Source organism: Lutjanus erythropterus, chromosome 12 (genome assembly GCF_056507025.1).
Source record: "Lutjanus erythropterus isolate fLutEry1 chromosome 12, fLutEry1.hap2, whole genome shotgun sequence".
NCBI lineage: Eukaryota > Metazoa > Chordata > Actinopteri > Lutjaniformes > Lutjanidae > Lutjanus > Lutjanus erythropterus.
Window position 1 is genome coordinate 10,303,420 of NC_139328.1, and position 16,474 is coordinate 10,319,893.

At 40.6% G+C, this 16,474-nt stretch overlaps 1 protein-coding gene across 1 annotated transcript; it reads left to right on the top strand.

Moving 5' to 3' along the window:
• The first annotated feature begins 630 nt into the window (after positions 1 to 630).
• LOC146317618 (uncharacterized) lies at positions 631 to 15,919 on the top strand. The gene is made up of 10 exons (XM_084732816.1): positions 631 to 1,278; positions 2,613 to 3,788; positions 5,897 to 5,969; positions 7,817 to 7,969; positions 9,270 to 10,444; positions 11,599 to 11,749; positions 13,257 to 13,476; positions 14,050 to 14,162; positions 14,246 to 14,436; positions 15,726 to 15,919. The coding sequence occupies exons 2-10, from the start codon at positions 2,648 to 2,650 to the stop codon at positions 15,917 to 15,919; spliced, it is 3,411 nt and encodes a 1,136-aa protein (XP_084588942.1). The 5' UTR covers positions 631 to 1,278; positions 2,613 to 2,647.
• The last annotated feature ends 555 nt before the right edge of the window (positions 15,920 to 16,474 follow it).

Genomic DNA, 16,474 nt, shown 5'->3' on the forward strand with positions numbered 1-16,474 from the left:
CATACACATAACACTGCAGCTAGTGTGTGTTAATAGGGCAAGCTGCAACAGGTTGGTAATGAGATAACTCATCTCCTCTCCGCAAAATAAATAAAAATGATGTCATATCGTATTGTTTAGTGACTGGATGTGCTTGCATATCTAAAACAATACAATTTATCAATATAGTTTTAATATTCTGTAATTTTTAAGCTTTTTAAACTCATGATAATGCAGCTAAAACTCTGTCCGCTCAGTCTAACTCATTTTAACCCGCACAAAGAAACCTCAAATCAACCAAATAGACGGAAAACAGTCCAATCTGGCAACACTGGTTTCCTTGCGCGTATCTGTATGTGGTAATGGCGCCCTCTACTGGCACTGAAACAAACGCACAGCAACGACACATAACTGAGCAACATCTGTCAGAGGCTGATCACATCTGGGGACTGTGACAACTGGCAAATAGAACATTGTCCCAATTAGGTTGATTGTGCACGACTGCACACGTGTGAGTGTGCACACGCGTCTATGAAAATACACACACGCACACACAAACACAGAAAGAGAGGGAGGGAGTGAGCTGGGGTGAATTGAGACAGAGGGAGGAGGGTTCAGCTGTATTGACAAATAAGAATCAGCCGACAGTTGTTTTTACGATGCAAAATTTGGCCTATATTCTCCAAAACACATCATAGCCGGCATCCTCACATTAGAGTCATCGAAATATCTCGGAAATGACAAGAGACTGGGGGTGTCCCATTTAGGCTGAAGCCCATTAATCCTTTCTAGTTTTATTTTTTCTTTTCTCTTTTTCATTGGCTCATTACTGTGTGCAGGGAGTTGGTGTGTGTGCTCTGTACTTACGCAACAGAGAGCTTCACTCGGCAGCGGGTTTGCGAGGCAAGGACGAAATTAAAGCAGACATTTTTGTATTCCATTTTTGTCTAATCCCACTGATTTCTGAAGGGATTACCGGACCAATCATGATTGAGAGGCCGCTGCTGGCTCGCCTGACTCTGCCTGGACCGGGAGCTGCTGTGTAGACAGAGAGGGGAAGCACGGCACAGGGATCTGGAGCAACACTGACAAATGTGATTTGGTTTCCTTTTTTTAACCGGAGGGGAAAGTTGTTCCGTTTTCTTCGACCTGAGGATGCGCGCTGCAAAATGTGCACAGTCTGGCGCAGGTTTTTGTAACTTATATTTGTGCAGTTGCACCTGAATTTATGGCAACTTTTCTATGATGGTCAACGCTGGAATTGTGTTTTAAAGGACACCGTCTTCACTAAATATCCAGGTACACTATTCATATTGTGTGTCACTCCATTTATGTAACTAAATCTAGTTTAACTGAATGTGCTGCGAGGCTTACTTTGTTCATAATGTGAATTATATTCGTTAAATTGGCTTTTTGCAAGGTGTTGTCAAAATAATCAACATCAAATTTAAACAAATTCATTTTTACCAAGGCTGAATAATTAATTTATCAGCTTTCTTAGTGAACAGGTGATGATCTACAGAGTAAATTTTGTTTAATATTATTGGGATTAACAAAAAAAATATATATAACATAGTTTGTTCGTGCAGGGGGCTCAGTTGCAGGCAGCAGTTGCTTATTCTCATTCTGAAGGATTATCCTGTCCAGTGCAAAGTAATCAGTGGATAAGGCAACGTGACTGAATCCACATTACATATCTCTTCACCAGGCAGATCAGATAGAAAGAAGCCGGTAGCCAGAGATGTAGAACAGATGTAACAGACATGGTTGTGTCGTGCATATTTTAAAAACTTGTTTTTTTTAATCTATTCTCTGTAAAAACAAACTAATATGTGTGTGGGCTATACCTTTAAAATTTTAAGTTAACTGAATTTGAAAAGGCAAGTTGAGTTTTTTTTATTCGAAACAAAAAACTTCTAGTCAAATAAACTTGATACTACTTCAGTTGTAAGAGAACATGCTCAATAAGCTTATGATATTAGGTTACTGTTCATTCACACAGATTAACCAGGCAGATCAGATAGAAAGAAGCCAGTAACAGAGACGTAAAACAGATGTAACAGACATGACTATATCTGAATGCATTTAAAAACCTCATTTTTTTTTAAATGTACACAAATCAGTATTTGGTATGCCTTCAGTTTTAAGTTAAATGTATTTAAAAAGACAAGTTAAGGACTTTTTTGTCAATATTCGATGCAAATTATATTTTCTAGTCAGATAATCTAGTTGTACTCTCAAACAATGCATGCTACGAAGTCTGCTGATCATATTTCCTTGGAAACACAATTCATTCAACATTCATCATTGAACTCCTTCCATTCGAGTTAAAAGACTTCCAGACCTCCAAAATGAGCACTAGAAATTTTAAGTTTGATCAACTCAAATAAATAAAACCTGCATATTTGCATTATGTTCATGAAAAAAAAAATCCAAGTTTCCAAGTACATTAATTCTATTTATTATTTCAAGTTAGAAGACTTCAAGTGAGAAGAACTCATGTCTAACAGAAATGAACTGTTCTGATCCAAATGTTTAAGTTTACTTAATTAAATAAACTTGTATATTTACATTAAATTCATAAGAAAATATTGATAGATTCCACAAAATTCCTATGTGATTTTTTTTTACAGTGATCTGTCTGGACTCTTCTGTGCATCACCAGCCAATGGAGGAGGAGAAGGTGGTTGAAAACATCCAAGCACAGTCCAGTTCCCCTATTCCCGCTGGGCTTCCTATTAACTGGGGACTCATCACTGGTCCTGTCCAGCCTGTTCTCCCAACACCCTCTCTGAGCACCCAGCTTCCTCCTCCTCAGAGTTCAGCTGTGCACGCGCTACAGACCAAGGTGAAGTCACTCACACAGAGAAGGACAAGAGGGAGAGACAGAGAGAAAGAAAGGTTGGACACAGAGGTCTTGGTGAGCAGTCCAGCTGGGCAGATTTCATCTGAAGTCCTCCTTAGACAGAGGCCCAGAGGAAAGGCTCAGTTATCCTTGCCTGCTTCCTCGTGGCGATCTGGTGCTGCAAAGGTCTTGAGCAGCAGTGATGAAGAGGAGGAGGTAGAGGTGCAGGTCAGGTTGGAGATCCACAGCCCTCCAGCTGAAACACAAGGAGATCAACTGTTCCAGGGTGGAGAGGACACTGAAGAGGAAAGGTCAGAGAGAAATGAGGTTCAGCCCTTTGGACTCAAGGCGGGTACCAGTCTGGAGAGTCTCCTGTCTGATAATTCGAGCAGCAGTAAGGATGACCCGTCCCCTCCTCCTCTTCCTGTGCTCTCCTGCTGTCCTATCACCACCTCTGCTTCTGCAGCATCCTCCAGTTCTTCCACCACGTCAGTTAGACACTGGGCACCACCCAAGGGCTTCTGGAGGGTGGCACGCCCCGAAACATTGCTTCTAAACGGTGTCGCCCCTAAGAGCGTCGCCTCCACCTTACCTTTGAAGGACTACACTCAGACAGAAGCGCTGTCAGGGCCTCAGAGGAAGTCCAAACAGGCTGACACAGTCACCAAGAGTGACGTGGGAAGCATGGTGGATGGCAGCGATGCATCCTCAGAACTCAAACAGTCGGACAGTGTGGAGGGCTTCCTGGACAGGTGTGAGCAGAGGGAGGCAGACAGCAAAGGAATGTGCAGTTCAGACAGCTGGGAGAGCATGTCTTCACAAAGCGGAGTACTGTCTGCTGATGAGAAACTGAAGGTGAAACAGAGGGCCTACGCAAAGTTGAGAGGAAGACAACAAAACTGCAGGGAGGACAGGGAGCAGAGTGGAGGAGAAGAGACGACATACAGAGGAGGGGATTGTAAAGGTAGGCTTCTGAGTGAAACCTACTCAGTGATTAAAGGACGGAGCCATAAATAAGAGAGCTTAGCAAAGCTTAACTTTCATATTTTTTTATTAACATCCAGCATCACACACATTTTTCTCTAAACTTAACCAGGTGTTTTTTTGTCCCTAAACCTAAGCAGATCTTACACATTGAAAACATATTTAGCTTGTACAATGTGCACAATAAAGAAATGATGTAGACAAATCTTGTGAGAGTTTTGCAGATCTTGAGTTCCTTTCTAGACATGGCTGAGAGTAACCGAAGAAAAGTGTTTCAGAGTTTCCCAAACTCTATAACACAACATTCAAAACATACCATGATCTTACCAATAAATGTGAATGTGATGTTTGTATCATATAATTTGCAAACTTAGGTAAATCAAATGTTAAGGTTATCTTAGCGGTTAGCCACTCTCTGCACTCAAACTTGCAGTGAGCTAAAAGCAAATTTCTCATCATGTGAAAGCGCTTTATTCTGCACATTGTCTCTCTGCTTTTAAGGTATGAATATACCGTTGCCATTTTTCTTCTGCTGTCCAAAGTTTAGATGACTGTCAACTTAAACTTACACAAAAAAAAAAATGAAGTGAAGTGAAGTGAAATGAAGTGAAAAAAGGAAGTTCACCAGGGAACCAAGCTGGCTCAACTTCGTAGTACAGAGCAAAAAAAAAGGGCGTGATTTATGAAGGGTCATTTCTATCAAAACTACTTGGCTCCGATAGATTTCTCACTTTATTGTTAACATAATGCAGCACCTGCAGGTATTAATAGAAGTCTACTTTTTCTTTAAAAGCTTGACTTAAGGGTTTGAGAGATCAACCGGAGACCGAGTCACAGATAAGATCCCCTCTCCTCATCTTGAGGTGGCTTTATTTTTAGTCCAGTGATGAAGGGATTGTATTACATAGAAGGACAAAGTGTTATAAAGCCTCTGACTGTAACGTTAAACTGACTACTGAATCTAGACTATTACATCCTTGTGTGAGTTAAAAAATAAGCAAAAACAGACATTTGTTGATCTACTTCAGACAACAGTCCACACTGGTTAAATGGCAGGTTGGTGGCTCGGTGATAGTTTTATATAACCATTTGCAGCTTCCCTGTTAAGTGCAGTGAATGCTGTTAGCTGGTAACTATGTTGTGACTAGTATTTTCTGCGGCTTCAGAGCTGAGCTGGTCTGTTGCCATTATGAGTAGAGATGGAAAATTCAGGTCAGTGCCTCAAAATAGCATTTATACATTATAAAGCTTTTTATTATTATATTATTTATATCATTTTGTCTGCTTAGGACACTTTTACAACCATTTAAAGTTCCTCACACAAGCCTTTTGTCTGTCTCCACATGATGGTGTATAGAAATGCAGTATGTAACCTGGCTGATTCCCAGTGTTGAACAGATGTCAGATGTGCAGATGTGCATGCGGGTGTTGCTATTATTAGCAGTCAGAGCAGTGGGGGAAGTGTCCCTGCTTTTGTATCAGTCTGTCTGTGTGCTAATGGATGTTTTTGTGTGCATGTACAGGGACAGATTAAGTATTTCCTCATACCCTGTATTAGTAATACTGTATATTGTGTCCCGTGTTTGTGTCAATATCAATACAGTGCAAGACATGTGAGTAAATAAGTGAAGATCAGGTGATCCCCCCCCCTCTCTTGTCTCTGGGAAATCTGCTGTCATCTGTCCCTCAGTAGTTGCATAACCTGTGTTTTATAAAAATGACATTAAGGATAAGTCAGGGATAACCTATGAGACTGTCACTGAATCTAATGGTATGAAAATCCTTATGATAATACAAAGACCCAATTATTTTAATACCCACATGTCCCTGTAGGCCATATTCTGCCTGATGGCTCGCTTGGCAGTGACGTTTGCCCAAAACAAGCATTAAGAACTGAGCCATTAGTAAGAATAAGACACCATGTTATATGAATAGTACACCAGGTTTAGCCACATGTAGAGCGAAACAAATAGAGAGAATCCTTGTTTTGTGGGCTTAATACCTTTACAGCAGTTTTTAAAGCGTTTAAATCAGAGTTGTATCCATATCAGATATGCTGAGATTTGTACTTTTCCTGTTTTGTGCCAGTCGCAGGTGCCCATGGGGTTTTGGACAGCTCAGACTCAGCCATTCTTGCTCAGGAGCTTGAACCCTATCTGAGGTGAGCAATGCAATGCTTCTTTATGTGCTTGGCAGAGGTGGTGACACATAACTCCTATGCACTATTTATATCCTCTCCTCATAAATTCAACTCTTACAGATCCACTTGTGGGAATTTAGAGTCTATTTTTCCCCCAGATTGAAGCAGCCTCAGCGTCAAACAAGCTGCCAAGTTGTGTACAATCAAAACAAACATTGTGTCAGCAGGGTCTAATAACTTTCAAGAGGTGACGCAGGCATGAAATAGGATATATTCATGAGGAAATATAACTGTCAAAACTGAATATTGATGAAGGGTGATATTTTACCCAAATAACATGAAATGAAGCTCTTATTTGCAAGAAAGGGAATAAATTATTGGAACTGAAACACCACACAAAAACTGTGACTTGTAAGTCACTGCAAATGAAACAAAATAAATAAATATAAATAAATTTGTACAACTGATCAATAAAGACCCAAAACTTTTCAACATAGACTTATAAGTTATAAAAGCAGTAGGTAACCACTGTAAGGAAACCAGGATCGGTAAGATGCGTTCATGTTTGACTAATACCGCTAATACCACACAATGTGAAAATATTCCACTCCAAGTCCTGCATTCAAAAGTTTACATAAGTTAAAGTATCAAGTATGTAATATTATGAGCAAAATTCTCTTAAAATGTATGTATGTAATGTAACATGTACTAATTGCGTAGTTTAATGGTCCCTGTTAGTGTTTTACTCTTTATTAATGATATTAATATTACTGCTGCCTTAATATGTAGGTTGCATAAGCTGGAGATGTTTATGGCTGAGATAATTTTAACCAGCCTACTTTATATACTGTTTGGTGGCTTAATCTGTAGCAGTGCATTATATTCTATAAGATCATTCTGTTTGTAGCAACTTTTTATGAGCTCGGAAAAACAGCCATGTTTTTTTAATTTAGTTTTTTAAAGGTTGATTTAGCCTAAGATGTAAGAGAATTAATTAAACCCATAAAGAAACACTTAATTCAAATTCAAACTTTCCAAATTTGGAGATGCATGGTTTTCATTTGACATGAAGGGCATGAAAAATTGCAATTGAAAAACACATGTAGGGGAGAAAAAAGAATATTTGCCTCTGAGTTGTAGTGTGGTGGAAGAATTGAATGGAAATTACTAAAGAAAGTTCCTCAAAGTTGTATTAAACTTAAATACTTAAGTACAGTATCTGAGTAAATTTACTTAGTCACATTCCAGTGCTGATGGTAAAGTGTATTATAGTTATCTTCATTATAAACTACCGATTAAAACAGCTGCACATGGAACCAACACAGTCTGCTAATTATATTGTGTTTGTCAGTGTTGGGATAAAACACTGCCATGACAAACTGTAATCTATTGAAATACAATATGTTTTCCTCTCGTCCCCCCGGAGAGAATGAATCACACTCAGTCCATTACAAGGATAATCCACATGGCTGGTGTATCATGCTATCTTTATCACTGGGCCAGGGGATAAAGACAAGTACAGACGATGAAGCACAATGCAGAGCAGCTTAGCTGCTGGGCGTGAGGATAGATGGATGGATGACGTTTCTCTCTGATGCTCACCACCAGTGCCACGCCCCAGTCTATCTATCTGATATTACATAAGGCAGCTTAGGAAGACACTGCTTGAAGTCAATCTGTGGGGAATATGATGTCGCTGGATATGTCACAACATACCATAAGCTTTGCACATTTAAAGCCATCAGTGAATATTAAATTTCACTCAAACACATGGTGATTTAGCCTAGTCTCATCATACATTCAACTCTGTCCATCCCCTCAGTTTCGTCACCAAAATGATTCATTTTTCACTTTTTCTTGATCATCAGGTCGCTTCTTGTCATCAACGATGAGCTTCCTCTGAGCCCAAGGCATGAGCAAGCCAAGCTTCTCCTGGAGCGAGCGCGACTCAAGGCTCGCTCCAATCACATTAAAGGGGATCGCCCCTGCAGACGCTCCCACTCTGATCAGAGAGCCGCTGCGTAAGTGGGCTGCATCTGCATCTTCTATGCTGCTATGACATCTTTTCACAAGTTAGATGTTAGAGACTGTGAATGTCCCACTTGCGCCTCACAGTTTTGCATATGCCTGCATGAGTATGAATCAGTGGTGTGATAAGTTCCATTTGCTGACAAGTTAATACCTTTTCTGCAAATTGCTCTGTTGCTACCATGGCCTGTGCCTTTTAGCCTCCTTTATCTATTTATGCCTCAGTTTCCCAACCCTGTGTCTCCCTTATCTTTCTCTCTGCTTTGCACTTGGCATGTTTTGGTAAAGCAAATGTTGCATAACTGAAAATAAGTTAAAGCTTTGCAACCTGGCTGTGATTTGCAATTACAGAGGTGACAGTTTTGAGAAAGTGTTTGGTGTCATTCTGTTTATGTAATAGTGTATGTGTCACACATTTTGTTCCTGAAATCCACTTATGTCAGCAGGATGCTTTCACCTGATTTAGAATTAGGAGCATTTGCAATGAATCCTTCATTCATGACTGCACATCTTTCTAACCTGTTGTGAAACCTGTGGCAACAACATGTACTGTATGTCTCATTGGGATTTATCCTGTCATTCATTTATTTACTCACCAAAACTCTGGTGATAGGCTCTTTTATGTACCTGGACTGTTTCTTAGACCAGTTGCCGATATTCGGTTTCACCTTATAACCAGTATGAATGGGTAAACATATAAGCATAGAGGAGCAGCCTCATATGCCCCATCCCCTCCCTGTTGCTTTGCATTTACACTGGGACCTTGTTCTGACTAATTTACTTAATTAAAGATTAACCATGGCAATTATTGTATGGGAGCGAGTAAAATTTGACTTTAGGCAAGTAGATTTCTGATCCTCTTGCTTGACTGGAAAAGTGAAAAGAAAACATTAACGTTAAACCCTGAGAGCTAATTGAAAATCTGGCTCGACATTTAATAAATAGAAGCAGGGATTTAAAATAAAATTCTGTTTTTTGAAACTTTTCAACAGATTGCTTTGCCAAAGCAGATGGAAAAATGTTCCTTCTACAGTTTTAGGACAGTTGGGTGAATTGTCTTTGGAAATTTTATGCATCATTATAGGATTAAGATATTAGAGATTAAGACCATTTCCCAAATCTTTAATAGAATTGGGAAAGATAAGCGACCTTCTTTAGATAGAAGGCTAATTATGCTTTCATTTTGCCTCACTTTTAAAAAGTACTAGCTCAACAAAAATTAAATTCTCCTACTGACAAAATATCTGTTGCTTTAATATGCTGTGATATGCACATCTGTGTTATTTCTTGCAGAAAGAAGCAGCAAGCTGAGCCTCCACCTCCAACATCAGTGCAGAAGGCTGTTCAAACCAAAGAAGACCTTCCAGTTCAATCTGTACCTGGCCCCCTCCTTGTCCCCAATCAAAGAGACACTTCCCCCAGTGACCCAGGTGGCCGATCCAGACGCTATGGTTGCTCACCCACACGGGTACGCTTCGAGGATGAATCAGAGAAAGAGGCAGAGTCCCGTTACTTGGATAGAGTGAGACAGCGGGGCAGGCCAGGGATGCCCAAGTCCAAGAGTAAAGAAAGTACTACAGACTCGAGCAGCAGCGGTTCAGAGAGGAGCAGAAGCCATCGAAGTGTCTCTATGCCGCCTGCACAGAAGCAAGAAGATGTGGTTGTCAGTGTTGAACCAACAACAGTGATTAAAGAGATAATAGTGTTGGTTAAGAAATGTGAGTCATGTGGCTCTGTAGTCAGGGAACCTCAGCCAGCCTCGTCACCATTAGAGCCACAGAACGCTGAGCCGCAGCATCCGGCAAACCCTGAGGACACGAGGGGAAAAGCAGTTCCCCACTGGGTGCCTCCAAACAAGCCAGAGCCAAGTACTCGTCCCAAAGCTCCTCTAACTGTCACTTTTGCTGGCGCTTATGTGCTGGGGGAAAATAAAGAGACTAGCACAGGGTGGAAGTCATCAGGGTTTGGGAAACTTAGGCGAAGGAGCAGGAAAGGAGAGAGTCGGCTGGAGTCTGGCCACGGCCCTTATGGTCCGTCATGGGCTCAGCGGCGTAACTCAAATCCCAGGAACAGGGTCAACTTGAGCAGAGCTGTTTCCTTCGCCCCAGGTAGCCCCATTGCTCTGGAGCCCTGTTTGCTTGAGGCCTCTGGTGGACAATCACCTGCCCCAGCACTGCCTATAAAGTCAGCCCTGAAGTCAAGTTCAAGGAATCGCTCAGCTGCAGGTCAGTCCACGGTTCAGTTCCAGATGACTTCAAATCAAGGAGGCGAGGGAGGATCCCAGCACTCTGGCATCCTGGACTCTCTAGAGGCAAGAAGGGAGTCTCCAGTGGCTTTAACCCAGGGGACGCCTGCAGCAAACAACCCAGTGCCCTGTATCAGGCCCTCCACCCTGAGGTACTCCCCAGCCAGGCTCTCCTCTGACCTGCCATCTGCTGATCACTGGGATGCCACTCCAGATGGAACAGGTGAGTGGTCATTGAAACGTGCAGAACCATGGACAGATTGGTGCTATATTAAATCTTAAGTTAAAATAGGAGGAGTCTAAAGCTGCGTTTCCACCCAAAGTACCTGGGAGGATTGTTGCTTGCATTTCCATTGCTATCTAACTTGTGAAGATCAGGTAAAATTAAAAAGTAGTGCCCCCCAAGCACGGACTTTTGGTAGGGTAAAATAATGTTCCTAGAATTTGATTTAGACAATGGTCCTTGCAATGGAAATACACTTAGTTCCTCCAAAGGATTTTAGTCCTTGGGGAAAGTTCTTGTGGTGTAGTAATTTCTTTTGGAAAGCAAAACACAAAATCTCTGGATTACCTGTTTAACATAATTTAACATAATTCATTGTATTTATAAACAGACTGGCAGAGGTAAGGCTGATTATACAGTATTTATCTATCAGAAGTTTGAGTTTTCAAACTAGTTTCACTTTAATTACTATAAATACATCATGTGTTATGACTTGATTTTATATCAGATGTCTTTAATAGTAATGAAATAGACTTTCAGTGTTAAATCATATCAATATCTTTGATCAGACTAATATTTTTTATAATGTTTAACTGTTTGTGGGGAGTTTTTCTTTGTCTAAACTGAGGGTCTAAAGGGTGTACAGTCTGAAAAGCACCTTTGAGGCAAATGTGGGATTTTGGGCTTTATATGTATATGAAGTGACTTAACTTGTATGTGTTTAAATATCATCAAAACTATACATAAAGTAAAATATACTTCCTAGAAGTAGGAAGATCGCATAGAGAGTTCAGCACCTGGAGGAAGGAGAAGTCCTCAGATCCATCTCTTAAGTAGTATCACCACAGTTTACTTATACTGTAAACAGTCCTGCATATAATTAACAGTATTAACGGCAAAATATACTGAAATATCAAAAATAAAAGTGCTCACTATGCAAACAAGAATAGGCAGATGAATTTTAAATATACTGGATTATTATTCTTTATGAATTTTATATGTATAAAGTGGCATTTTATATGAGACCTACTTAATTCTCATGAAGTAAAATACAAGTACCTAAGGTTGCACTTCAATGCAGTACTTGATTACAGGAGAGAATATTTTAGAGTGATTCTCTGACATCAATTCAGTACATCCTTTTCTACCAGCAGGTCTGAGTGGAGACCTTGGTTCTGGTCCCGAGTGTCGTCCTGCTCTGCGGGGCCTGGCTATGTCTCGCGCTGAGGACCTCAGAGCAGAACTGTTGAGAGCAGAGCATCTGAAAGCTGAGGCCATATGGGAGGAAAACTCTGATGGCTCCAGGTAAGCCAAGATAACAACGCTCATGTCGTAGCTTAGACAATAAATCCCTTGCCCTCACCAACGCTGTTCCCAAAGCGACCTGAGCGTGCCAGACTGGTAGCAGTTAGGAGATTAAAACCCTGACCTACAGTCCACAGGATGTTATTGTTACAAATATTCTGTGAACAACAAGACAATCCTGCCCTCTTCTGGTAATGAAAAGCCTTACATGTTAAGGCCATTTATCACAGAGTGATGAAACCATTAGCAAAACTACAGGAGTGCAATGCTACCACAGCTAAATCTGCAAAGTTTTTAATCTTTTTTTTATATAGTATAATCTCAGTGTTCTTGCAGCTGCATTGAATAGTGCATTCTAAATAATTTAGATTTGATTTTACCCCAGATCGCCCCCAATAACTGAATTTAATTCCGACTGCCACTATCATATTCAAGTTTCAATAAATGGTCTTATTACAGTGAAATGGCAACTATTAGGACTGATATCTTCTTCACACATAAATACAACAAGATATTTGATTATTTCTGTGGACTTGAAATCATTTTTTATTTCATTGCCTTGCTGCACTGGCATTTGTCCTTCATGCCCTTAAAAACTGACAACACCTGAGGCCAAGTGGCCTTGTCCCAAAAATGAAAAAATTCAAGGTCTGCCAGTTCTGTCTGCATAATATTCAAACAGAACAGGCAAAAATAACACATTTATACTGCTTGCAAAAAAACTGCTTATTTTTTAATGGGTATGTCTGTAAAGGGGAAACTTCCAGGCCATAGAACTAGTTTTCATTCATATATTTTGAGGTGAGAATACAACACAAAGGACCCCTTTGAAACTGACCATGCTGTTTTTTTCCCTCGCCAAACTTTAGCCTAGCTTTGGAGCGTTATTTGGCCCTCTTTCCAACAAGACGGCATGACGTGGTTTGTGCCAATGGATGCCTTAGGTCCCCTATTCCCAAACTGGGACACATGTACCCCCAGGGGTGCGTGAAGTGATGTAGTGGTACACACAAAAAAAAATCCCAAAATACAGGCACAGACTGTGTGTGGAAAACAATTCGAGACTCAGCCTCTGTCAAATTCAGCCAAACATTGCAGAGTTGTAAGTGTGCTCTCAAACACATCCTTCTCATTACCCTTTGTCAAGTATTTCTCCTAGTGGCTTCTATATAGGCAGGGTATCTATGTATGTGTGAAGGGGTTTACGAACATGAAAAAAAATCGTATAAGATTTGGGGGTGCATACTCGTAGCTGGACATCTGAAGTCGTATGGTGCTGTAAAAAGTTTGAGAAACACTGCCTTAGCTCATCTAACTTCATATGATACCAGTATCTTCACGCTTGCTTTAAGACTTTAACACTTAGGCCTGCTCAGAATAATAATCATTTTACCAAATGCGCTGTGCTTGGTAGTTTAGCTGGGGATATAATTGTGTCTACATGATTAAAATCTGAGTCCATATTACCATCTAGTTAAAAAATATGAACTAAACCTTTGTTTTACAGAAAGATGGATGGACGGCCAAAGCTCTTCCTGCGTCGCTTCTTCTCCTCCATTGGTCTAAACAGTGTCGGCAGACTCGTGAAAGGAGGGCGTTCCAGCAGCATGGAGCAGCTCAGCATCCCCACTGCCCCGCGGGTCAACTCTGCCTCCCCGAGCCCCACACGCAGACCACAGCCTACCATCCGTATTCAGAGAACGCCCTCACTGCAAACCCTGAACACGGTGAGCCACGACGCCAAACATTTTTTATGCCATGTTGTGTTTTGTTCAAACTCCTGTACTGCTCTTTTGTTATATTTCACCACATCAAATAGAGGTAGTTTTTACCTCAAAAAGGCGGGTTGTAGGGAGAACACATCATATTTACCTGTCTTTAAACTTCCAGTTCGGCTTTGAAGTACCTTTCTTTCACTATTTATTTGCCACAATGGACCCAACCAATACTTTGAAGTATTACCAACCTCTCTGCCTGACACTGGGAGCACAAATAATGCATTCCAAGTTGTCCGTGTTTCCTTCCACTTTATGTGGAAGCCAGCCTTTTTGTCCTCTTGGCAGCTGCAAGAGTACACAAAACAGATGTAAACAACTTTCTGCTCCAGCCAATCACAGCCTCTATTAGCATAGCGCGCGTGTGTGTGTGTGTGTGTGTGTGTGTGTGGTGCCAAACACACACTTGTTAGTTTTAGAGGGCTGTTAGAGCCAAAAAAAAAGGTTTGGTTCCAAAATCTGATCTGGTGAATTTTGCCAATATGAAAAACACAATTTGTTACAGTGCCGTTCATTTGCCACTAGGTGCTGCCACTGGCCCAACTGCGCAAAGCCTCCTCTGTGCAGAGTTTAGAGAGGAGAACAGAGCGTTCAACAATACTGGGAGAGGTGCAGATACCATATGGCCTGGCGCCCAGGTAGGTGTCAAAAAGAAAGGAAAAAGAAAGCAGAGAGAAAAAACACATACTTCATCAGTTAAGCTGAATTTCTGCTGTTACAGCCCCGACAGCCCTCAGATCGAGCTCCACCGGGCCCTGAGCGTTGAAGATGTGCTTGCCTCCAGACTTGCACGTCCAGTCGGCCGGGTCACCCAGGCTTTCTCTGATGGGACCCTCCTCCTGGAACTGGTCAGACCTCCAAACGGGCCCTTTGGTTTCGTCATCTCAAGGGGCAAAGGTCGACCGGACACAGGTAATTTTTCTAATCCATGTTCTCTTCATGTGCACTGTCTTGTGGAGGTTGGTTTTGCAGTTGTTTAATTTAGGTGGTTTCTTTATTCCCTTAGATAAGTGCCAGGTTGTAGACCTTTCTCGCAGCAGCCATATTGATATGAAAATGTAGGCTAAACACAGATGTAATCAATGATGATAATTAAGACGCTGTGACTCTCACTTGGTCTGAATGGAACAAAACTTTAATTAGTCATTAACAGTATTCACCTACTATTTCACAGAAGTGGAAAAAGTACACACTTTTTTTTTTTTTTACCAGACGCACAAACACGTGTAAAAAAGGCTCTGGTACAAGTAGAACATCTGATTCAACTTCCTTACTCAAGTCAACTTGAACAAAGTAATGTATAAATATATATATAAAAGCACAAAGTGGCCCACTGATGGACATTTCTATGGGCTGCTTCTTTGTAAAGCTAAGTGAACCTCACCTTTTCCCCACGGGAGAGTCTCCCTCTTTTGTCTGCTTTGTCTTGTTAAGTCTGTTGTGTGTGATATTCACCAATGGACACACAGAGGAATCATCTTTTCTATGTGTTGTTGTTTGGTTAAAATCGGTCTTTATGTCGGGAAGGCAGTGCTAAATGATGCAAAATAAAGTTAATGAATAATTCCCCTCAAGTGCATTAAAGCTAAAGTAAGAAGCCTGTTTTGAAAATGTCAGGAGTAGAAAGCATTGATACTTGTCTTAAAATGTAGGAAGTAAAAGTTGACAGAAAAATAAAGCTGTCTGTCTCTTTTGTTGTTGCTGCTGTCATCAATACTGCATTGCATTGTGGGATATATATGTCAGTGTTTTGTCCAGTGCTTGCACACTACAATATTTCCCCAGGAAAAGTATGCACCTCACACACTTTTGGTTTCATATTAAGGTTTCAGACATGCTAAAAAATCTTTTTACTCCTACTGAATAGAATGTTAGCAAAAGTATTTGTACTTCATTACTCCCCACCAATGCTATTTCAGGTTGTCTGCTGTAAAAAAGGTCTGTTCTTCACTATATTGTTCATCTTGAAAATAGAATAGATTAAAAAATAGAATTAAATGATTTGCATTTGGCTTTACTGTTAAAAACAGTAAAACTGGTAATCAAACATGGCAAAATATAGGGCCAATTTAGCAGAAATTCCAGTACATATTCAAGTTAATATATCCTTAAAATGTTTAATGTTGTTGCTGTCAGTTATACTGAGTGCAGATTTGTCTGTTGTATTGTTCACTGAACACAATCTATTGTTTCCTCCCCAGGTGTATACGTAGAAAAGGTGGGTGACGGAAGTGGTGAGGGCCCCTACACAGGTCTCCTCGGCATTGGTGATGAAATTCTACAGGTGAATGGGGAGGCAGTGGCTGGCCTCAGTCTGGACCAGGTGACGCGGCTCATGACTCGGGAGAGCATCGCTTCTTTGCGGATCATGCCGACTCGGCGCATCCAGCGCTGACTGGGAAGATAGGACAGATGGCGCAGAGCCATTTCTGTGGCTGTAATCCACCACTGCAAACACTGCTGAAGGACTGCAAACTGTAGTAGATGTGTGATAGATATTTTTAAATGGCTGCATAGGATAAAAAAAAATCATTAGTGCACACACGTTAAACTATATGACATTGCAAGGGACTTGGAGTTCAATGATCAATCAGCAAATTAACCAAATGGCAAATCTAAAACCAAACATATCCATTAGTAGAGAGGACCATGGTAGGAGTCTAGATTGTGATTTTAATACAAAGTTTAGACTAGAAATACTGATTCAAATCCAGCATGACTTACATACATCTGTTTTTTATGGTCACATTTGTATGAATACTTATAATTTAATTCTTGAAGTAGGTGAATTTTAACCTCATTTAAAAAACTTTTTGACTTCAGTATTTGTGACAATAAAAAAAACTTTCTCATGTTTGAATTGTGATTTATTTTGTTTTTTTGCGGTACACAGTAGAGAGTATGACACCCTAAAATCTTAGTAAGTGGAACCATTTTTTGTTGCATGTTT